The 25,660-nt window shown below is 38.4% G+C and overlaps 1 protein-coding gene across 2 annotated transcripts in view; it reads left to right on the top strand.

Annotated features, from left to right (window-relative positions):
- The window catches only part of ajap1 (adherens junctions associated protein 1), a 42,994-nt gene that overhangs the window by 6,676 nt on the left and 10,658 nt on the right, over positions 1–25,660 (top strand). For both annotated transcript variants that reach the window (XM_067528171.1, XM_067528170.1), the window contains exon 2: positions 14,635–15,389. In XM_067528171.1, the coding sequence (XP_067384272.1) occupies positions 14,635–15,389 (755 nt within the window). The remainder of the gene's footprint in view (positions 1–14,634; positions 15,390–25,660) is intronic.

Genomic DNA, 25,660 nt, shown 5'->3' with positions numbered 1-25,660 from the left:
AAGTGTCCCAGTGTATTTTAGGTGTAGGAAACCCTGTATACCAGTTTGTGTGGGAAATGGTTTGTGCATGTTTTTGTTGATGCTCTTAATAGTAATAACTGTTGCAAATGTATTAATCTCAGGGCTGGGACTCACCAAGCTAACAGTCAGCTTTCTGGGAGTGCCAGGCATCACTCAGCCCAGTGTTTGTGGTGTGTCCCACACCATGACTGCTATTCTGACCTCTGTCAGCAGCTTTTTGGCTGATTTGACATGTTGGCTCTCTGTCTATCGGCCTGTCAGTGAGTGAGACTACTCTGATTTTCCGTTCAGCTCGGCAAATCAGTGCGCAATGCCTGTACAAATTGTATTGTTGTTATAGTTCATAACAGGCATATCCTTGATTAGAAGTAGTTCTAATCTGTCTGTGACCTGATGCAGCGGTTCGGCATTAGTTCGTTGACATTGGATTGGTGTGTCACAGCTCGAAATCCAAACAGAACTCAAAATATTTCCCACCAAATGCACATCAGATGCAGATTCTGGGAAAGTTAGAAATGACTGGTATACACGCTACTACAGACCAAATTCCTGGGTCTGTTTTTCCATTGGATTAATGTATAATGATAAAATATTAAATATTTATTAATGTGATTGGACTGTTATAACCATATAATGCATTTTGCACTGCATAACTGTACTGCTGCCAAGTAACACCTGGTTCCAGAAAACAGCCACACAAGACATATTTATCAGTTGTGAGGCTCAGAAATCTGTTCCATACCCTTCATAATCTGATCTGATCTTCTCTAACAGAAACAAAAAAAAGGGGTGTTGGAACGTCATCCCTGCAAAATGCTTTGTAAAAAGGCAGCAGAGAAAGTGGAAAAAGATGCCAAGCAATGGAAAAATGAGCAGAACTGGATTAAAAATAAAAATAGAACACTTTTGCTAATGGTCCATGCTGAGCTGCTGCCACAATATGATACTGTCTGTGAGGAGGATGGTGGATAAGAAACATGCTGTCTCTGGAGATACTCTAATGCTTGCATGCTCTCTGTATGGTGTTTGATAACAGAAACACTTACTGTACTGTCATACTTTCCTTCAAACAAGCTTCCTTATTAACACACATTAAAGGCTGCAGACGTTTGTGATGAATTAGGCTTTCCCTTTAGTGGAGAATTTACTTTTCAATCTGACAAAATGTGAAGCACTACTTCAACATTGTGCTAAAGTTTGCCTTTAGTGTCATAACAGTTTCTATTGTGTCCGTGACTGTGGGCCAGGTGCCAGTTAAAATGAGTTTTAAATGGAATTGTGGTACAGCCGTGTAGCCACATAATTCATAAATATCCAATATGCAGCACCATTCATCAAGGTTGCAGAGAATTCCTTTCAGCATTTTGTATACCTTGTGACATTTTCAATTTGCTTTATCATTAACAGTTTATTGAGTTTATTGGACTGGAAAGGCAGCCCAGCCATATTTTTCATATGAAATACACATTTGTCTGAGAAGTTCAGCCTTCGAAATGGTGGTATATTTCCCTAAATGACAGTTGGGTGTTTCTTTTAAACTCTGTGCATGATTACACTCCCTTGTGTGGCTTTTATTTCCACACGAGCGAGTGTTGACATGATTATGGTCAATTTAGTCAATACCTCTCTCTCTTTGGTTTACACTAGACTGTGATTCTGGCCTGCTTATAAGGTTTTAATGATCAATGCAGGGGTAAGTGGAAGGCTAATGGGTTCGGCCATATCATATTTTCACATTTTATGTCGGCAGTGATTTCTCCCCCATAATGGAAATGATTCATGTCGACATGTTGTCTTGATCACATACTTGCTGTTTACTGGGGTGTGATGGCCTTGATCCAGTCTGTGTGTGTGTGTGTCTGCTGTTATATCCTAATAATCAAGATAATTATGAATAACATTTGGAAAAGTCTTTCATTCATTTACCACTACTCTTAGTCCTTAGAGATGCCTAAAGTTAGTCACCATGTCCAGGTCAGATATTCACTGAAAACATAACATGGTCACATTGTGTAACTAGGCAACTCCACACTGACCAAATGTTATCAATTTTAAATAAGTACATATTAATAATAAATGCGTTTAAGATATTTCAAGACATCCTGTGTCAAAGAACTTGGTCATGTGCAGCCGTTTTGCTCCATATTATTTACAACCATGACAACAGCTGCCTTTGTTAACAGTGATATTGTAGCATTGCAGTCATGTCTTGTCTTCTGAATGTAGGTGTGTGATTTGGGGTTGAACATCTCTTTAAAATTCTCACTAGATTCTGACTACTGTTAACCTCAGGAGGCAGACAAATGCTGGGGTTAACGTTTGGGTTGTGGCTAAGGTTTGGGGAGAGGATTCTCAGTCTGATGCGGGACACTCACCATCTCAGCTGCATGTTGAAGCAAACCCTGCTCTGTTGAGACCATGGTAACAGCCCTCGGTCTGACTCAGTCCTTGTAATTCCTCCAGTAAATCTGGCAGTCGCTCTTAAAACTCTAAAGAAGTGAGGCATTTGGGAAGGAAAGTACAGAGCATCCATGTGGCTTCTTCTCTTTTTTGCTCTTCAGGGAAAGAATATGACCCTTATCGTCTAAAACTGTATTTAAAATGTAAATAAACACAAAATGCTGATTTTGTGTGTGTGTTAAAGGTCCATACTGGTTTTTCTTGAGGGGTTCTATCACTTTAACCTTAAATAATACATTATCAAAACTTTGGCCACGGCTAACCATTTTCATATTGTGTAATGCCTCTGGTTGTTATGTTTCTCTTTCACCAAAAGACCAGTTGTCAGGCTAATTTTAGTTGTTTAGAGCTTCCCTGCTTGAGGCTGTCGCAGCTTTACAGTACATCTCTGCTGACCTCTTGTTGAAAACTCCACTGATTATTCTGGGTCAGACTCTCTTAAAGCTACATGCTGGAATTAATTCAACTGGGAAGGGCAGTGAAGGACTGTTATTGTGCCCTTATTTTCTCAATATGCTGCAGTGTTTTCCTTCAGTTATCTCAGAGGCCTCAGCCATTTCCCACGTGAAGCAATCATCAGTATATTAGACGTTCCAGTAAGTGAGAGTGATAGCAGTCATTTTACTGTGTGTCATCTTTAAAGTTTTTTATTTATTTATTTTTTTGAGGTTAGTTTATTCTTTGGGGATAAGCAGCATTTTCAGCTCCCTAAGGCCTCATATGCTTGTCATTTCAGTGTAATGCTAATATGGCATGAACCCTCCCCTATTATTAAAAGCTTAGGTCTCTTATCGCAGTATGGCAGTGTGTGATGTCATTTATGTACTGTACTGTACATTCATTAGTCTCAGCTGACCAGGCAGTGATCTGTGGAGCAGAAGATGGGTGCGTTTCCCAGACAGAGGGGAGGTGCACTCTCTGTCAACAAGGAGTTTTCTGAGACGTGAATATTATTTACTGGGCTCAGCAGCATTATGTCAAGTGTAAAATAATAATTGGGAAAAAATTACAGTGTCATAGTAACACACATAGTTGTTCAATTGCACAACAGTATGTAACGCATGTCCTTGTACTGAATAACTGTTTAAAAAAAAATCGACTTCCTTTTACTGCTAATTCAGTTTTACTGTTTTAGCAACCTTTAACAAACACCGGTTCACAAACACAAGTTTCGTTTTATTTCTCCTGCCTTTTTGCCATGTTTAACAAAGTTTTTGTATTGCGAGTTGATGCAAACAGTGCATTAGGACGATGCATCCTTTTAGGTGACAAAATTGCATGTGTGCCTGTGTTTCCGCACCCTACAGAACAGTGTTCAGATACACACACCATAAAATAAATAGCATTTAGCAGCGTCATCCCAGTGCACTCTGTGCCCAGTGGAACTGCGTTCATAAATGCCAAATGCCATTTACAATGATGCATAGTGATATAAAACTAAATTAATACAGGTATCAAACACCAAATGAGAGGGAAAAGCAGGGGAATCATGAACTGTTTGACACTGATAAGCACCAGCCTCATGTGTGACTAAAAATAAAACTTTATTCCCAATTCAGTTTCAGCAAAAAGTCATGCTGATTCTGTCCTTTCAGCAATAACTTCATCCACAGTTTTTCCTCCTCTGTTGTTTCTCATTGCAAAACATTGCTCAGACAGCTGCTCTGAAATCACATTTGATCATACACGTTTCTAGGATATCACCATTCTAAAATCATTTGGTATAAGTGTCCTGCATCTTGACTGAATAGTCTGGTGTTTGGTTTCTCAGGATTAAAATATAAATAAACCCTTTAAAACTGTCAGTATGACTGTATATCTTTTCCTGAAGACATACACTCACTGGCCAATTTATTAAGTACACCTGTACAATCTTATACGGTCCACCGTGACAGCTTTGTCATAAATTCTACCTTTACAAGGTTATAATTGTAAAAGTAAAGTAATGTTTTGGCCGCCTCATACATTTGAAATAGGTTGGCCAAAGCTTTAGAACCACCACGTGTGTGTGTGTGTTTGTGTTTAGACTTTTGTCAGTCTTTCTCTTGAGGGGCCATTGTTGTAACTTGATCAAGCAGTCAAATGCAGCTTGCTTTGCCAGTGGGGTCCAGTCTGCTCTCCTGTGTGTGCTGCCCTCACAGTGACTCATCTAAAAGCAGAACTGTCCTTGCTCTATGGCCTGGATGGTATCAGAGCCTTTTTTTTTTTTTACCCCCCAGAGGGGTAAAACTGCCACACGCCTCTTACTGCCTGGTCTCTCCATCTTGTTCACATTCTTAGGGTAATGCAAATGCATACTTCTTATCCTCCCATGCCTATTTTAGGAGCCTTCTCCCCAGTGTGTAAGGGCTTTGCTCAAGGCAGAATCAGGGAAGGTGGAATGAATGGAAACATTGTGTGAGCTCTCACCACCATCCCATTGTGTTTAATGTATTCACAATCCATAATAGCAACATAGCTATTGGAACTACTTAACAGTATGTATGATTTTAAAGAAGACATAGCCAGCCCCCCCCAAGCCCCCCAGTCAGATATTAACTGAATACATAACATGGTCCAACTACGCAACTCCACACTGACCAAATGTTATCAATATTAAATAAGTCGATATTAATAATAAATGCATTTAAGATATTTCAAGACATCCTGTGTCAAAGAACTTGGTCATGTGCAGCCATTTAGCTCCATGCTTTGAGTAAAGCAATGACAGTGTCATGTTTTACAGGCAAGATGGCTATAAATAACATCAGATACAATGTTGAACACAAGCGCTGAATGCCAGGATTAATATTTCCAGTATACATATCTGATTGTACTGATCTCTTATCATATGGATTATATAGAGTACAGTAATAATCTTTAACAGAAACCCACAGACCCACACATAAGTTTAAATAGGACTTTAAAAGACTGTCACCAATGTAAACATAGCCATTGTCTACACATTGGAGATGCTGACTAGATAAACCTCAGTGTCCTGAAACCTGTGGAAACCTGCTGCAGAATCTGTTTTGCTCAGTTCATCGGTTTGGTTGAGCCTAGAGGCCTCAGCATCTGAAAGTGGTTGTGATACAGTTTACACAAAAGCATGAATCATAGTTCCTTTATAGTTTGTTCTTGAATGTTGTTTTTCTTGAAAAGTTGTAAACAAGAACATGACCACTGGCAGATTACCAACATGTCTGTCCTAATATTTTATAATGTATATCTGGACTGACAGCTGCAACAAAATAATACAGTACAACTATGCCGCACGCGCGCACACACACACACACACACTTAACTGAATTCCTTATTACGTCACTGTCTGCACTGGTGGTTTCTGCAGTAGTCGACAGTTTTGGAGAAAAAAGTAAAATCCAAATTGTATTAATTAAAATCATATAAAGATATAATGATGCGTTTCAGCTCCTTTTTTTAAACAAAGTTATGAATTAACATTTAATGTAAAATTGTATGGATACAGCTAGTATTTTAGTTCTGTAACAGCCTAAAGTTAGCCGTGATCAAACAACAACAACAAAAATCAGGTCGACCGCTGAGGTAAAATCGAGGTCTTAGAGATTACGCCCAGAACCATTTTGTAACACGTCATATTCTTTAATAAAATAGGCTAACGTTTTTACTAAACATGTCGAGTCCACAAAACAACAAACAAATTAAATGTCGGAAAGAAAAAGTTTGTTGTTTAGATGTTGTCGTCCTGTATATGCTCACAAAGTCTAATTTTAACCTGCTGTGTCTGTTTAGATCCGCCAGAGAAAACCACCCACTGCTGTTTGAAACTTTATGAACTGTAGCTGGTGAACCTTTTCCCCAGTGGATCTTTTTTTTTTTTCCATTTTGTGTCATTTTTAGAATAGTGTGGGAGAGACACAAAACCATAGTTCAGTGTGTAAATGCTGCATCAATTGCTAGTGGGTAGTTTTTGTACTCTGACAATGTTAACACGAGGGTAGAGAGCGGCACCTTTCCCGGCGCAAGAAAAACCCCACTGAGAGGCCAAAACCAAACCAAACCCCTGATTCAGTCTAAATTCTGCCAGGCAGCTAGCGTCCGCCGCCACATCCTGCTTTCAGCAGAGGTGGAGTCAGCTTCGAAAACCTTTCAATGGCTGTTATTGCTGGAAAATGATGTGTACTCAGGGGCGCAGCTTTCGAGACCACGCTGATAATATTTCTTTTGATGGCAGCCTGGACATGCAGGGCAAAGGGATTGAAGAAGACTTGACTTTTTCACCTCCCTTAGGTGGGGAATTCATGTGCTGAGGCTTCACTTTTGCACACTCCCCAAGAAGTTCTAATTAAGACCTACTTCGCACAAGTGATCACAGTGTGATGATGACACAAGAAGTGGGCCAGAGATAACAGTGCAGAAGACAATAATTAGGTGCAATATCTGATTAGCTACAGAGATAATAGTTTTGGGTCTTGATCTAACATGACAAAAAGGATAAGTTCAAAGAGTCAGTTGAGCCTTCATTAGCCCCTTGTACTCTCATGACAATAACTTATATACACTATGAAGAAAAAGAATTTGCTCTAAATTTAGACTTTTTCAATAGTCCCCATGTGTAGTGCTGCTTTAATGTATTCCTAACTGTTTTGCCACTTTTGGTCAGGCTTAACTTCTTGTGATTACTAAAACATTGAAGCCCTGTGAAGCATTTTAAAAAGGCTTCCGAAGAGCCTTTAAAGTTGGCCTCATTCACAGAGACTATATCCTGCTCTTTGTTTCTTTGCTTATCTGTGCCCCACTGGCTCATGATTTGCAGAATTGCAGGGCATAATAGCCGACACAGCACTCAAAGACTTTGATCTTTTCTGGGGTAAGAGCTCAATCATCAGGCATTGGGCACTGCTCACATTTTTCAAGCCTTAAATATGTGATGAGTCTCCTCTTCTGTGAGATGAAATGGTGACAGTAATAGGCGAAAATGTGACATGTATTTCATTATACATGTAGATAATTCTGATTTTAGCTACATGTATTACTTAAATGCTGGAGAGTGTGTGTGTATGTATATATAGTACTTTCCCACTTAGCTTGATGGAAAGATGCTTTGTGATAAAACTTGTTTTAGTTAATGATGAAGCCTTTGGATGATTACGGTCCAGTGATCTGAGAAGCCTAATAAGTGGGTTTTTGAACCAAGTTTATTTTGTCATATACTGTTTCCATGCTTAACAGCAAAATATGGTTAACTGAATATGAAATTATATTAAAGCTAGGAGACAAAAGAAAAACATTTTGTAACTACCTGGATAACCATCTTAGTCTAAACAAACCCTTATTTTGTATGCGGACTTCTAGTTTGACATACTAGTAAAAAGGTTTTACTACAAACAAAGTTGGGTAGGTTTTTGCTAACGTTAGCATTTTGGTGGGGTAAGTAGCTACAGGATCAGTTGTGATGACAGATTGTTGTGCGTTGAAACAGAACCATCTCTGTTTATACCAAGCTAATGTTAATTAGCATCAACTTGCTCTGATGGCTGCTAGCTAGCAGTTAAACACGTTTAAACTTCTTGAAGCTAAATGGGCTGTAGCTGCATTTCCCTTGAAAAGATCCCAACACTGGGACAAGCAACAAATATTTAAAAAACATCTGTGCATAAAGCAAAAGGATATGAAGGAGACTACTGAAAGCAGAGGGATGCACCATGTTTGACAGCTTGTGTAACGTTGACCCAATACAAGCACATCAGTCCGCCATGTGGGTGTCCCTCGCCCTGGGGATGAGGGGACAGTTGTACATGACAACAGCAGCAGTAGCTTGTATCTGTGTCAAAAATTCTTGAGATAATTTATTGGAGCTTTTGTTTAAACATTTAAGTTTAAATTAAGGCATAAATGTACAAATGTAGTCCAGAAACGTTCAATGGTGTATATTATTAAAAAGAAAATCTCTAGTAATTTAGAAAGTCATGCCAAAGATCTGTTTTAAGAGATTTATTGTCAGTCATACTGGCTTTTCTTGTTACTTCACCCAGTTGTGTTTTAGAAGCTTATTTCTCATGCTGTGCAATCCAAGTTTTCAGTATCTAGTCATGTGCTCAGCACTTTGCTGTCATAGGACACATGTGCAGAGCAAAACTCCTTGTAAATGAACGAGCTCAAAACAGATTTTCAACATCAACAAATAGAAGTGAATAAGAGTTGTTAATTTGTTTTAGGGCGGATCTGTATTTCTGCTTACACCTGGATACCGAAGACTTGGAATATACAGCATGGGGAGCGAAAGGTTTAGCTTTAGTTTAAAGGGTTTTATGTGAAATGGCCATATCAGGCTGAATGCTGTGCTGTGTTACCTTTTTTTTTCAGGAGCGTTCAATCTGAGAGCAAAAATTTAATGCTCTGCATCAAGGACAGACTTGTCCTAAAGCATCCTTTAATGTATTTATGATAAACAACTTTTTTTCTTTCTCTCTTTCTTTTTAAAGTTTGTATCTAATAGTACAATTATTAGCTAAGAACTTGCAAACAAACATGTAAATCCTTTTTAAACTCTCTAAATATGCATGAAAGATTAACAAAATAAATATATGCCATGAGGTTTACATGGTCAGAGTTTTTTGGAAAAAAGAGGAAGAATTGTATTTCAGGAAAATAGTGTTTCCGAAAACATAAAATTCAAAACAAAATGTATGTTGTACCTGTGCAATATGTTTCAAGTCATAATTTTATAGTTACAATAGTACAATATTGCTGTGTTGTAAAATAAAGAATCTTTTTACTGTGATAATTACATTACTATCTTATTACTATAATACCAATTACAGTATTGTTATTGTTGCTGTAATAATTATCACAGTATTTTATATGTATTGTAATTGCATTTACAGTAAGTTTACTGTGCAATGTTCTAAAGCAACTTACTTTCCAACTGCTGTCAGCAAGTTACTGTAGATTTCACAGTTTGCTTGTTACAGTGAACAGTCCGTCTACATGGGTGGTCATTTGTGTTTGTGTCCATACATGGTCAGCTGTCATATACTGTTTATTGGTCTAAATATTAAATGACAGGGAATCCTCTACATGCGTTACTCTGTTTAACGTAACATTTTTGTCACTTTGTATGATGTCACTGCTGACTTCATACATACACATGAGTCATACAGTGGAACTAATATGCAGTTATTATGTATTGTAAGCTGATACATAGTATTGGTATAAAGTGAAAACAAGATGATGAATGGCACCTGCAGTTTTCATGGGCTGTAGCTCATTTCTGGTTTGATCAAGATCAAAAGTAACTTTTGCTGTCTTTAAACATTTTTTGTTCTTGTTGCAAGATAAGTGTTGGGACGTGTTTGCTTAAACAACATCACAAATCATTTACATAAATTCACACAGCTTTATATTAAAGTCTGTTTCAATATGCTTATACGCATTCACTGAGCTGGGAAAAAAGGGAATAATATGTAAATGCATGTTCTAGAGTGTCCAAGTCATCGTGATACTAAGAACAAGAACCCTCAAATGCTGCTCTTGCTGAATTCACACATAATGAATGAGTGAAACAATAGGATGGAATCCAGAGATCATACAACAATGCAAACAACAGTAGAGTACTTCACATGTCAACAATCTGACCTGTGGGATGTAGACAACATCCACTTATGCAAGACCACCTGTATCCTAATAAAAGTCTGTATGAATGGCCTTTTATTTTATCTGCTCCCAACCTTTGCCCAAGCATTTGAATTAGAATTATGAAGTGAATCTTCTCCACAGACTTCAAAGGCTACTCTTCATTCATTTTGGTCTTTTGATGACATTGGGTTGGTTATGTGAGGTTTCCAGTTTCCAGTTTGCACATAGTATTAGGTACTATGTACAAATGATTACTCAATCACATTTTATTTTCTCATTTTCACAGCGGTGCAGGGTGGGTTTTGTATAGGAAAGTGACAGGAAATTTAAAAAAAAAAAAACAATTTCACTTTGGTTCCAGGATTACTGAGAGAGACACACTTTGCTGCAACTCTGCTGGCACAGTCTCTAGTTCTGCTTTGTTAACCTTATTTTTAAAGATTTTCTTTTGCGCTGGTCTGCACTTTTTGACCATAAGCACATTTTGAATGTAGTTATTCATGACGGACCCCTAAAATGCAATTTAGCTGTAAAAATCAGAGCCTGAGTCATATGCCAATTATAATTTAATAAATTGGAAAACCCTAATTATGTGCTGTGGACTGAGGCTCCCAACCATAAAGATCATGTGTTTAATTTGGAGAGTCTGTCAAGGACTAATCCTTACCCCCTGATAGTGGCATTTGTAGGAAGCTGCAGAATAAGTTGAAAGTAGATTTACTGAATATAGTACAGCTTAAACTGGCACTGAGGGGAGAGGGAAGTCAAGCTTGGTAAACCCTCTTCCAGTGCTTTTTCGTATTTGGACTGAGAGGCATAATCTATATATATTGCTCTGCAATATCACATCTTACACATGCTGTTACATCACTGGCTTTCTGTTGGAATTCTACATTGCTTGAGCTTGATGAAGGACAGCAGAGGTTGGGATCAAACAGACACACACACACACACACACACACACGTCCTTCTCAGCTCTTGCTGGCTGGTATAATTAAACAGGTGGCAGGAATCATGGGTTCTGGATAAATAGGTACAAGAAACAGTAAGAAATGCCTGCAAACATGGCATAGAAAAAAATAAGTCTGTTTTTGTGAGTATGTATTTGGATGGCAGAGACTTCAAGAGGGCATGTACGTGCCATGCACAGAGATTTGGTTTTGCTTGGTGTGTCTGTGAGCAGAAGCCCAGGCTGTTTCTTTCATCTGCTGTCTATCAACTCCTGGTTAAAATCATCATTCTGGCAAGTCTTTAGATGACCTTCAAACCCAAGTCCTGGAGGCCAGCAGACATGCTAATTAACGTTCACTCCGAACTTCACAAACTAATTCTATTCCTTGTCTGACTTTAAAATAAGGTTGGCATATTGAGAACCAGTAGTTGGAAGTAGCCTATTGGGTCTCTGAATAACGCCTCAGTTGTGCACATAAAGTAGCACACAGTCAACTTTAACTTCCCCTAGTTCTCCAAAACACACGTGGGTGTTCCAGTTTTTCAATTTGTTGGCTAACTTGGGATTTTCCATGAAAATCCATCTGCTTTCATGCCCCACAGGGACTGCATGTACAATCACAAAGCGTTATGGTGAAAAAATGTGAGTGGGGCGATAGTATGAGCTCAATATCAGGAGACCTCACATCTCCACTAAAGGGTTTTCCTGACACATTTTTAGGGATTAACTTCAGTATATGCAGAAGTTATTGATGATGGTATGATTGAGCATGTGCTCATAAAATACCAGACACATATTTCCACTAAAAAGCAATCTGGCATGTTCACACTGTGAATACTGCACTTTTTCAGCCATCTGTCCAGTATATTTCCAAATTATATTTTCATTACAGGAAATGTCAAAGTTTATTATTGTGTTGTTCTTAAAATCTGAAACTACTGTTGTTGAAAAACATTGCCCTTCATTTTGTTCTACGTAAACAGTAGAGAAAAATATCAGTTTCTTACAGTAATACTTTGTGTAAATTTGTACATGTATATATACAAAACAAAGCAAATAGTCACTTGACTGAAATTAGTTTTACTGACGTAACATGTACATAAATAAGTATATAGACTTAAAACCCAATCACCATCTGGATTTGAGTTATGTCAATTGTGTAATTTAAATGTAATTTTATTATTATCTTAAAACCGTTTTTATGCTAATTACACTGCTTATTTTCACAACCCTTGTAAGTTTACCTTTAATTAGTATACAAAATTAAATCATTTTGTCTTTTTTGACCAAACTTTAGTAATAGGATTCTTTTTTCTAATGAAAAATGTTGCTCTATTACCTACCTTATGAACAAATGACAAACTAATTGAATATTTGGGTCCAGGCGTGTTATGTAGCCCATTCAGGAAGGTTATTTTAGGTCATTTACAAGCTGCAATAATTTTCTAGAAACTCAGGATCCAGTGTGATTTTAATGTCAGTAGTCTGTGGTCTTTATTTACCCGTCTAACACTCCTTAAACAAGTCTCTTCATTTATAACCCTCTTTTACAAATCTTATGACTGACTGACCATCTGACATCACCCGTCAAAAAGTGCATAACCTTTTTTCTCCCTGCTCCAGATCAAGTTTATCAAGATAATTAACATGTACTTTCCTTATCAGATATCGCATTAATTTGGCCTGGAGAGTTAAAATTGAATCACCTTAAGTGTGCTGCCTGGGGAAGTGTCAGGATCTCATCTGAGGTCAGGGCCAAAACACTCACAAGACAAGTTATTGCCCATATTTTTAACTGTCATTAATACACTGACCTTGTCGCTGCTCCTTTAAGACCACATCAGTCACTAGTTGTGGTTCCATTAAAATGTCATTTTGAATGATTTAGTGGGTTGCTGGACCTTAACAACTCAAATAAAGGTGGGGTGAATAATAAAAGTATGATTCAGAATCGCTCCTCATAGTTTGTCTAACTTAACTCAGTCCATAAACTCAATCGCAAAGTCATAACATTGTGTCAAATTTGAATAAATAATTATATTTTGTTAGTTTTTAGTATTAATTATTTTGAGAATAGGGATTATAGGTTTTAAGTGAGGAAAACCAATTACACAAAACCTCAATTAATATTTCTCAACAGACACTCGTTAGCTTCCTTAACTTCCACTTCTGCCTCATTCATAGCACCTGGATGTTTGATGACTTGGAGCTTTTTCCTTTTGACAACACTGGGTCTTGTTCATTCCCTGGGCCTGTATAAAAAAGGACAGGTACACGTTCATGTATTCCAGAAACATTTGAGGCTGGGCTGTGCTAGGCTGTCCACAAAATAACAATGATTTCAGCAAAAATATCGTGGCAAACACAAACTAATTTTAACCTAGATATTATGTATATAGATTATACAGATTATATAGATATCATTTATATTTACTAAATATATTATATCAATGCTACTCCTAAATTCAACAAATTTTAATCATTGGTAATTTAATAAATCTTACTCAAACCTTTAAGACTACTATTCAATAATATTATGTGTGACTTTTTTGGTAACAATTTGAAAGTTAATTATAGTTTTTTCGTTTGCACATACAGTAGAGCTGCACTATAGTTGAGATACTTTACTATACTATAAAATACTATATATACTACATAGATACTATAAAAAACATAACTTGCTTATTATATGATCAACAGATGTCTTGGTGTTGCCTCTAACAGTCGATGAACCCATTCACACATTGCCATCTATCATCACCTCTATGATGCTTCCAAAATGAGTCCTCCATGTGGGCTTAAATTGGCCAAGGACAGCAGAGATGAAAGATAGCCCATAATGAGCTTTCTCCCTTGGGAATCAATGTGAAGCTTTGTCCCAGGGGCTGCTGAAGGTTGTCTGTAAAATCAGTCTACTACTAGCAGGAACATCCAGCAAATCTGTCATTTTGCCAACTTGTTGAGCAGAAGTGAGGTTTATACAGTAACAAAGGACATTTTAGGACAGATTTTAGTATTGAATAAATTAGTGCAGTAGCTTTACAGTAGATGAAGCTTCTTATACTTGTCATGCTGTGTCTTCTGCTAGCATTGCGTATTGCCTCTGCGATCATTGCGCTGCATAATCAAATTGCCCTCTGGGAATCAGATGACTTTGTGTCTGCAGGAGATAATTCAGAATATGATGATCAGCTAAACCACGCCTGACCTTGTGTGTCAGTGTAATCATCCCTGGATTGATATGAATCTGTAACATCAAGGATAAGTGCTTTCTGCTTTTGACAGCCGAGAGCAAAGAGTGCAAATCCATAATCGTTCACATGTTTTACAACATTTGCTTTGTGTCTGACCTTTAGACTGTAACTCAAGAGGTGCTCTGTGAAGCTAATTATCACCAAAGCTTAATTGAGTAGGAGTTTAAGAAGTTGTGGAGTAGAACTTTGCCAGGAGTGCAGATGGAGGGTGAATACAGATGTGAATCTTTACAACAGGCCATTAACTTGAAGGTGGGGGACAGAGGGAACCGGACTTGTATGGCCTGAACACGTACCTAACTGTGTTTAAATCTAATATGGTTTCTCTCATCTACTCTCCTTTTTCTACAGTCCGTCTGCTTTGAGGCCAGGCAGCTGTGTGGGGCACCGGGTGTGGATCCTGCTGGCCATGACCCACCTCACTCTGGACTTCTCTGTGTGCAGCCCCCTCAGTCACGGTCTGGGGATCAAACTCACGCCCAAATCGGTGCCGCGCTCAAGGCCTCGCTTGCAGCCCCTCTGGGACATACCCAACAAGCTTCATTGGAGAACAGTCAGCCCATTGGCCCGTCGGCTTCTCAACCCTGTCCCTCCACAACAAGACACTAGGGCAGGGATAGGGCCAAATGTCAAGGGTCAAAAACATCGAAAGCCAGCACATATAGGACAAACAGCATGTAAGGAATGCCAGTTGAGATACTCTCAAATGGAGACCGGTGATCCTTTGGCTGTACTAGCAGAAGCTCCAGCAGCTTTATCCAGTGCAAGCAGAGGAGACACAGTGAGGTTGTTACTTAGAGCCAGGAGGCAGCTCAAATGGGACAGCTATGACAAGTCTCAGGAGGGCCGGACTACCACAGTGGCCGGATTTATCGACTGGGGACCCACAGGGACAGATAGCATAGACGTTGATGAAAAAATGCAGCCGAATGTAACACTGTCCACCAGGGTCTCAACTACCACAGTGGCTACGACCACTAGCACTACAACCAGGCCCTTCCAAAGGACTGTGGTGACCACATCAGAGCCCAAGAGGCCAAGTACCACCAAGGCCCCTATGAGCTCGGAGACTGTCAAACCACCAAAGCCATATGGGGAAACACCAGGTAACATATGTAAACAGCAAAAACAGCTAATTATGTAGTGTGAGCTTTACAAGAACAGGACAGGTGAACATTTTCAACCAACCCTTCCTTTTATTAATTATAACAGATATACCATGGATTTAGAGCTGTGTGTCATGTGTTTTATATAAATTCAACACTATTTCAGTTATCATTCCTACCCTACCTTATGTCATAAATGATCACATTTACCATAAATCTGACCCATCAGCAATCCCACTGTAATGCATTTCAAGATTAAAGCATGATAAGCTACTAACTGGCTACAGGGATTTAATGACCTGAAGCTTTTCACAAATACTGTCAGAATCAGTTATACTGGGTACATTTATCAATGTGCCTGTTATTTTTAAAATAAATGTTTATCTTTTATATCATCAAATCAAATTTAAGCGCTCTTACAAGCTTAGGGAGTGGTTATGTAAAATTGATTTAGTGGCTTTACATTTTAAGCATTTTATTTTATCATTGCTTTGCATTCAGTGTTCTTTTATTAATAAAATCCCAAAAGAGGCAGCAAAGTAGCGTTGCTCCAGTAACAGACACCTTTTCTACCAAACTATCAACAATTTGCTTTGTGTTTTGTCATTTAAAGGCACCTGCCACCTCTTTGCATCTCTTCTTCCACCTGTGTGCTGTGCTTGGCACCAGAATACTACACAGAGAATTTCAGAAATTACCAAATTATCAGAGAGCTGCTTGTGTTTGCACCACCACAAAAAAAAGTGTCATGTAGGTGATAGAATGCACAGTGAATTGGGCATTCCAAATTGGTGAGAAAATGGTGGTAAATTGCTAAGGAGCAAAAAAAAACCATCTAATTTAAATCTAATAAATTATACGTTTTCTCTGGCTTCTTCTAATTATGTTACAAGACAAACTATTTTAACATCACTGTTGCGCATAACTAATGTTTAAGAGTAATAATACTTTTCATTAATATAATATTGACTGGCAGGACTATCACCTGGTTTTTAGAGAATGTCCTTGACAATAATGTGGCTCTAATGGTTGCAATATTGTACATGGGCATATGTGATAGACAGCCTCTGTGTGCTGTGAACACACAAACCTCCCAGCCAGGCATATTAGATTTACCATTTCATTAAGCCCAAGAGAAACACACCTTTTTAAATGGAGCATACATGTAGTCATAAAACATAATTCACGTTTTATAACCTAAGAACAAGCCCTATGCTAATTGAAGCTTTCCCATTTGGTTCATTAATAAGCGTCATAAAGCGAAGAGTAAGGGTGATCAAAGTTCTTTTATATATATATATATATATATATATATATATATATATATATATATATATATATATATATATATATATATATAATGTTTCATATATATATATATATATATATATATATATATATATATATATATATATATATATAAATTTACATGTGTGTTTTTTAGTGTGTGTGTGTCCTTTATAACTCTGTGTAGTATGTGCACAGATGGTGCATAAGCAGAACCTGTAACTATCAAACCCAGATCTCATTCAGTAGCTGATATCTGATATTACTTTAGTTATTCACATATTAAAAAGAAAGATGCTCGGCTCTTTTGTTGCAACAAAACAACTATAAATGTAAGTTTAATGTTAGTGCTAAAAATGTGTGCTGACTGAAGTGTGCATAGAGAAGAGGAAACTAAATGAGATTATAAAACCTGTCATCATTACTGTGATCTCTTCACTTTCTTATGACTCTTGAGGTGAGTGTGAGACCACCTGTGATTCAAAATGATGGCTTCATATTGTATCCTGAAGGAAATCGCTCACCGCTGCTAACTGACACCTAATGAGGAAAAAAAGTCTACTTTTTCCAACTGGATGCACATTATTGTATGAATGAGCAGAGTATGTCTCATCAGGGCAAATGAATAGAAACGCTTTTCGAAGCAAAGCGCGAGTCCTTATTCTCTGTAGAAAACTTTCCTTTGCCTTCACAACACATTAACCCAAGTCAAGGCATACTGTAATTACCACACTTATGGTGCAGCGTTGGATCGCTGATGAAATGAAACCATTATCTATGATTATTTGGAGAGGTTTTCCACTTTGTGTCTGACCCTTTTGCTTTGTCTTTGAGGATGTTTTTGGGCACATTACATTCAATCTTAGGCTGAAAAATGTTGATGATGAACTAAAATTGGTGAAATAATGGAAAAGCCTTAAGCTAATCATCCTAATCATAGTGATAATTAGAGCTAACATAACAATATAACTCCCCTGTTCTTGTACTTGTATCTTGTGATTTATTACAGAAACCATTAAGTTCTATTTTAAAACAATTTGTTTCTCAAGGGGAAATTTAAGGAAAGTTGTTCAGAAAAGAGGTTCAGGGGAGAGGAAACATACACCATACTGTTAGTACCCAACAAAGATACAGGGCACATCTAAATATTTTTACTGTGCGAGCAGAGGCAGGTCTTAGATTAGTTTTTTGAGGATATTGTGAGTTTTTGTTATCACTTCAATCTGTTATGAAAGCATTTTACTCTGGGATCTGGGGACATGATTAAATCATGGTGTGAGTACTTTGAGTTCTGATCTTTGGTTGCAATAGCTTTTCTTGTATTGGGTACCCGCATGTATGAAGCAAGGAGTAAGTCACATACAGCATTTATAACAAAAAAACGTCAGTCGGTAAATGTAAAGGTAAATGCATCACTGAATGCTATAAGTCAGTGCCTAAAACAAAGGGCTGCTTTGTCTGCTGCTCTAGACTGACCACATCGAGTCTCATTAATCACAAACAGATTTGAACAGAGGCATGTCAACCTCAATTTAAGGCCAATTGCAAGAGTGGGTGCAAGACTGGTCCACATGAACACAGTGTCATTATAATTGTGACGTATTATACCAAAAATGCAGTGGCTGTACATATATCATGTATGTTTAATTTAGTGCAGACACATACAGAACAGCATGCTCAGTGCTGGATGTGCGGCTGCTATATTTAGCCTTATTTCTATTGTTGTGCCTCATTGTCCTTGTCAAATTAACCACATCAACAAACTCAGGTTAATGATGTAGCATCTGCTTTTTGTATGGCAATGCCAACACGCTCCAGTTTGAGCAGGACACGTACAAGAAAGAGAGTGGAAAGATGCAACTCCATGAACCCGATGATCTGTGGCCACTGTGCCTAGGGATGCTTTCAAAGTTATTTAGTTTTGCATGCAACAACCAAAACACCTTGGTATAATTCACTAGTTGATTATTCCCAGTAATACTAGGCCACACGTACTGCTCTGTGTCTCGCAGCCTTTCTTGTGTTTGGCATCCACAGCATTTAAAGTTAACTGTAATTTTGCTTTAATTTTGCCATTGTGATTCTAAAGTCTGGTTTTGCCACAGTTCAGGTATCTCACTAAGCCTCTTTTAAATTTTGACCAAACAAAATGGATGATATTCCTGAATCCTCACTAATCTTTGTATTTCATAGTATATGAAAAGGTTGCGTGTATCCCCTCAACCAATAGAAGGGAAATATATTGGGTTTTTATCTAGAAAGCTCTACTTGCTCCAACACCTCTGCTCTCTGGTTTCATGAACAGAGTGCTTAAAATGTCAGGTCAGTACTTTAACATTAGCTGTGCCACATGAGCTTGGAAAACTGGCTGAAAGGGATGAGTTGCAGAAAATTGTGAAACTGACATTTCTAATCTCACTTAAAGATTTCAAAAGACAGAATTTGTTATTGTTTATGCATTAAACATTGGTTTGGCTGGTAGAAGTAGTTTGGCTTTTGCATATCCACAAAGTGTCTTCACTAATATGAAGACAGTGTGATGCTTTGCGCTGTAATATCTTTACAGTACATATCAGGCAAAACGTGTGCTCTGATCTGCATATAAACTTTTTTGAGAAAACATTAGTATTGAAAATTTGCCATAAATAATTCAGCCACTGTGGCTCAGAAAATGCGCATTCACCCCTGCAAACAATGGGCTGCATGAACTAATTCACAGTGACTAATGAATACTGTAGGCAACCAGCGCAGATACAAGCCATTAGCGTGCTTTGTTTCAGCCCCATATGGCATGTGTGTATCATGACCATAATCATCTCATGCGGTGTGTGTGTGTGTGTGTGTGTGTGTGTATACATAACTGTCAAACAAGGATAAAAGTGGTTGTTTGTATAAGGAAGTAGAGATTAGGGGAAGGGAATTATTTCAAAATGTTGTAGGTAGTAATAGACAATGAACAGTTTTCTGCATATTTGTAATTATTAATACATCATGTGATGATACATCTTTGACAGCCCGTTACACCTGTTTCATCATGAAGATGAAAACAAACTTAGAAATGCAGGCTTCAGAGCACACTGGAAAAGATGTCAAAGTTTCTGACCTCCTAAAATGAAATGTCTCCTCACATTAAGTCATATTCTTTCTGCACATAAAAACACAAGCCCACACACACTCACACTTTGGGCCAACAGGCAAAATTTAAACAAGGTCAAAGTGATTTGTTTTGGAAATTATAATATTATCAGAATTTAATGAAACTCGCTATCATCAAACATGCTTATAGCAATAATGTTAAATACTGTGCACAAGTTGTCAATCACTTTGCAGAAATCAGACGCTGAATTTATGTTGTCATGCCTGCAATTTGCTTGGACGAGTTCCTGGCTTGTCCTTTTTTTATTTTTAATTTTTTCCATACTGTGACATTTTGCCAACCAGTTTGATTTTGTTGAAAAATAGCTACATAGCAACAGTGAGAAAGTATATGACAGCTCGCCATAGCCTGCACTTGTTGACTCCACTCACTGCCACTCACCGCTGGCACGTATACTGCAGGACAACAAAAGCGGGCTGTGCTTTTCGTTATTTCGGAAAATTCTACAAGATTGCACCAATTTCCTAGGAGAAAGACATTAATGTTACACATAATTGGTCAAAAAGGATTTTAGCAAACACATTGTACTGTATGCACTTGTTTTACTATTTGTAGAATAGATGAGATGTCCATTTTGTACTTTATTGCTGGGCCAGAGCAGTCCTAGACAATCCTGTCTTGGTGCTTTAGATATTAATGTAACATGTTAAGACAATGTGCCACCCCTGAGTATACCCAATATCAGGATTTATCTTGTGGATATCTTTGTCAGTTTGGATCAGAGTGTATTTGGATGCTGCAGCTATTAGCTAATGACTCCTGTCGATTTTGCTCACACAGCACTCTGGCCATCATACAAGAGATGTCAAAGGAGTAGGCGGGGGAGGAGGTGGGTCATAGCTGTGGCGCCTCCAGATGCTCACTGATTGTTCTCTGTGATTGTGCTGCTAGTATCTGTGACCCCCGTCTACTCTATGCAGATTGAGCTGTCAGCTCCACTATGACTATGGGATGATTAAAACTGCCGGCAGTTAAGCTGCTGCTGATGACTTGAGTATTGTTTGAAGGTATGAGAGTTGTGAAGTTAAATGTTACGGGTTCGTGAGGAGCGAGCAAAAGGTACCATGTGTCCCTGAGCTATAAAAACAGATCTGACGTGTATCTTCATGACACACTTGTAAGGCAAGTTTAAAATGAAAGGTGACATCCAGTTTAACATTCAGCAGCTTTTTAAAATTGAAAGTAAATAGGTCCATCTGGCAGTAATTTGCATCCCAGGATGAGGTTTGTGAAGGGAGCGGAAGGTTAAATGAATAGAGTAAATAAGTTAGTCTTCAGCCACTGTAGAGCAAAGTGAACACATGTAAAATGTATGTTAAGTGTCTGAGCAACCTATTTTGGAAGAATCGCACTCAGTGAACATTGTAATTTCTGACCTGTGGTAGACCTGTAGAGGCGTGCGATACAGCCTCTTCTTCAGTGAGAGACTCACAGAGAGACAGAGAGAAACCGCTTCTCCCAACAGTTACCATGGCAATCCAATAAATTTGCCATTACTCCCTGTATCGACTCTCAATGAAGTGGGTAAAAATGAATCTCCTTTTCTCGAGTGTTAAATCTGGACTTAAATGCTGATGCCCGGTGACAGGCATGCAGAGTCAAACCCCCTTTCTCTGATTTACAGAAAACTCAGCCAAGAGGAGATGAAAAAGCCAGACTGAGCAGATGCTGTTTCACTTTCAGTTACTCTTCTCAGCTCTTTCTTCATGGCTTGACATATCTGCCTAAAGGAAGAGAAGTGCAGATGTTGACTGAGACACTATTTTGGCTACAGAACATTGTCCTGTCAGTCAGAAGGGATAGAGAAAAACATTAATACGACCCTTTCCCCCCCTAAATTCTAATTCTAATTTAAATTAAGTTCAATAATTGTAGCTGCTTTCAGTTTTGTTGAAATACTGCATAGAGTTGCTTGACAGGAAAGCAGAGAGAATTTGTTCGGAGTCAAAACCATTGTAGGTGCATGATGTCTTTCATAGTCCATTCAGCTGTGAAAGCTTTTGTCTGGTAAAAAATATCTCCTGTCAGCAACATGACAGCACAGATTTCAGAGTGTTTGATTGAAGCTGTATCAGTACCAATGCCACTTCACTCCCACGTAAAAATTGCAGTCATTTAATTTGTCTTTTGGTAACAGGATGTGTGCGTTTCCCACTCCTCCTAATACAGGCCGGCATGTAAGACAAGTGTATCCTCCTGTAAAGGATGCCATCATTGAAGCTATATACTCTGGCTGCCCCATTTCAGCGTTTTCCCATTGAGTCCGACTGAATAATGCATGCGTTTGTCGTTGAGAGAAAGGGCATGTAAAGCAATAGTTTGTGATCTCTCCCTCTTCAACTTTCCTGACCTCTAGCTCTTTCTCTCTCCGTCCTGCTTTTCTCTCTCCCTCTCACAGCACCCTATCTTCACTAAGTGTTTTAGATTGCTTGGTGACTCAGTGGAAGTCAGCCTTGATTGACATGTTGACACTGACACTAATTGGCAATTCCTAACTATCTGCAGGCCACCTTTGACAGGAGTCTTCCCCCAACGTGTTCCGCTTAGGTGTCTGGTTTTAGAAGAGATGATCTTGGAAGGGTCACACTCTGTATCAGCGTGTGTTGAATATGTCAGTGGCAGTGCTCTTTGTGGTGTGTGGGAGTGAGGCGGCTCAACCTCTGTAAGCTGCAACTCGGTTTTACAAATGAGGGGCCTTTCCCACATTTTTCAGGACTTTTTAAGCAAATGCCGCGTGGGTGTAGGCACCATTAGCCTTAAATGGCTCTTTGTAGTGTATGTACGATAGAGCTTCCAGCTACAGTACATACAGATGGTCCAGTAAACACACACACACACTGTTAAAGACTCTTGCCATTGTCAATAACTCATATATACATTCATTGTAATTAAATAGTCATTCTCTTTCCCTTGTCATTTGTCCAGCATCGCCTTGTTATGGCATCGTTACGTAGGACAAACTGCCTCCAGTTCAGATGTTGTCACATAGTTTATTATGTAAATTGCAAAAGGACAATTTAGGAGTTCAGCAAGGTCAAAAAACACTAATATAAATGTTGCATACAAAGGCTGAACTGTCTTTGGCTAATAAATAGCTGGTTGTAACAATATGTACTGAATTGTAATTGCTATGACCAAAACATTTGTCCCGAGTGCATTATTTCAGTATGTGTAGCAATTTATTTTATTTGCATTATATTCTCATGACAGTTTCAATATGGTCACATAAATGTATTCTGTGGTTTTGCTTTTTTTGAGAGGCTATTTATTGGTGGGGTCTGTATGTTTTTCGGCAGAGCAAGGAAATACATTTCTATTTGAGTAATATGTTTCCACACATATGTTTTCTTTTTTCTTTTTCTATATGATAGTTGGAAAAACACAGGTGTAAATAATAAAATGAATAATTGGCTGAATAAAATTCACCTGCTTCACAGAGTCCTGAGGCGAGATGCATAAATTGTTTTGTGATTCCAAAATTCATACCTGCACACATTCATACATACACACATATCAATTTATGTGTGGGAACAAGTTTAGAGGGTGGATTGTGTACAAATACACTGTTTATAGAGCAAGGCTGTCTCACTGTCCCAGTGTCATGGCTGACTGAGGCTCTTGAAGAAAATAGAGAGAGACATCATTAATGTCATTAGCACCTGTGATTTCCATGCTATGACAACTCAAAGTGTGTGCTTTATTTATTTATTTACTATTTAAGTTTTTTCATAACTTAACATTTATTGAAAGGGGAAATATTATATTCACAAGTAAACTGATGTGGAAATATGAGCCCAAGCCACTGCTGCCCTTTTTGGTTTGTAACCACAACTAAAGCCAGTTCACTGACATACTTTCATTGTGATGCCTCAATGTAACCATCACCAACGAGTAAATAAGAGCTTTATATAAAAGACTTGCATCTTATTTTAACCCAAACGATTTGCTATTGCTGCCACATTTCTGACAGAATAATGCCTGAGCATTTAAACACCAAGAGCAATTCATTCTTTTTGAGCTCAAAGCAGCATTAATAGATTATTTTTGTTGTTGTTGTTTTGGCACTTGGGGGAAGAGAAGAAAAAGCTGTAAACGCATCTTTGACCTTTTATCACCCTGTTAAGCTGTTATGGCAAACATGTTAGAAAATTGTTCTCCTCTTTACACATCCAGTAGAAGCCAAGTCCCACACTTGCTCTTTTTTTAATGCTGTTTTGGTGTCCTCTACCTCTTGAGGGACATATCTGACTCTTAAGCTACTAAATGCTCTGCTACACTTGTGTCTGCTTGCTGTTTGGTGCTGAGCATGTAACATACAATGGGATTCTCGGTGCTTTTCTGAGGGAAAACAGATGCCTGCTCTGTTTGAAAATGTGGATGAGCGGAGCAATGAGACTGAAGCCTACTTCGTACTGGACAATGGAGGATTTTACAGTAGTAATTAAAAAAAATGAAGAACAAAAACTGTGTACAGTAGTGCTGAGGGGAGTAGTTGGGATTGTAAAATTCAGGTGTGTTGTTAGGCTTTATTTTAAAACTGGTATTTTGAATATGTAATGTTCCACAAAAATTATAAAGATCATTGATTTATTTACATTCAGTGATGTGATGTTACAGGCTGTAGTGAGGAGTTTTTTAGGTGGTGCCCACCCCCGATACCTCTATGTCCCTTCATTTTTTTCCTCTTTCTGGCTGTCAATGATTTGACCAAATAGAACCTAACTGGCTATCCCTAAGCAAGGTGACTGCCAAATGTGAGTTTTCAACCTAACTGCCAGGACACAATCATTTTTAGATAGCCAGGCTAAATTTTCCTTCTCGAGCTAGCAACTGTAGATGAAAATAGAACTGGCCTCTGCTCTCACATTTGTCACCCGTGTCATTATCTGCTCTATTATCCATGGACCCTTCAACACACTGCCTGAAAATGAGGTTATAATGGACTTTTTGTTGGTGTTTGTGTTGTTGAACCGCACATTCTTAGCTTAATTTGTTTCATTAAAGAACTGTACCAGGAGAATATGCATATGATTGTGGCTTCAAATGGCTGCCAGAAGTAATTTTTAATGGGCTATTTGGACTTAAATACCCTGAAAACATGTAACATGTGATCACTAAACTTCACGCAGCATGCCCACGTTTACCAACTGAGCTAATTGGATTCGTCTGGTTTAAAATTACAGACATGAAATTGAGTCGGCTAAACATGCATGGTGTGTTCACTGACATCACATTCACTAATCAGTGGTTGCATGCACTTTGTTTGTTGCTAACTTACTAAGAAGGTTCACTTATTGCTTTTGTTAGACATAGGAGTGTACATATGAAGGAGGAAGAGAATGCACCATAATGTGATTCAGTCAGTAGTGGTATTAGAGGACAAATGTGTTAAGCTTTTAAATGAAACGATTTTTAGCAGAGACCTAAGCTATTGATCAAGGTCAGTGGCTATTATACCTAAAGTCAGTCTGATATTAAATTATAACTGAAGACTTTCAACTTAGCAGCCCTGACGTCAGCTGGAGACAGGCAGAGAAGGGGACAGAGGAGAGAGAGGGGATATGAGGATAATGCAAGAATATGACTTGCAAGTACATTAATGTGCCTTTGGTGTGGTAAGAGACTCAGATTGCGCTGGGAACGTACGGCTTTCCTGAGCCAGCCGGAGATACCATTAATCCAAGGTTGACCTGGCCCGCCTTTTGCACGGCCCTGCCTGCTGAAGTTTATTATCCAAGAGGAGGCTGTCCGGGCAGCAGACAAGCAGAGGAGAGGCAGTGTGCATTTTCCAAAAATGACCGAACACAGCACTTCCTTTTGAGCCTTC

This window comes from Channa argus, chromosome 13 (assembly GCF_033026475.1).
Source record: "Channa argus isolate prfri chromosome 13, Channa argus male v1.0, whole genome shotgun sequence".
Lineage (NCBI taxonomy): Eukaryota > Metazoa > Chordata > Actinopteri > Anabantiformes > Channidae > Channa > Channa argus.
The sequence above is the reverse complement of the archived record's forward strand: the minus strand, read 5'-3'. Positions and strand labels throughout refer to the sequence as shown.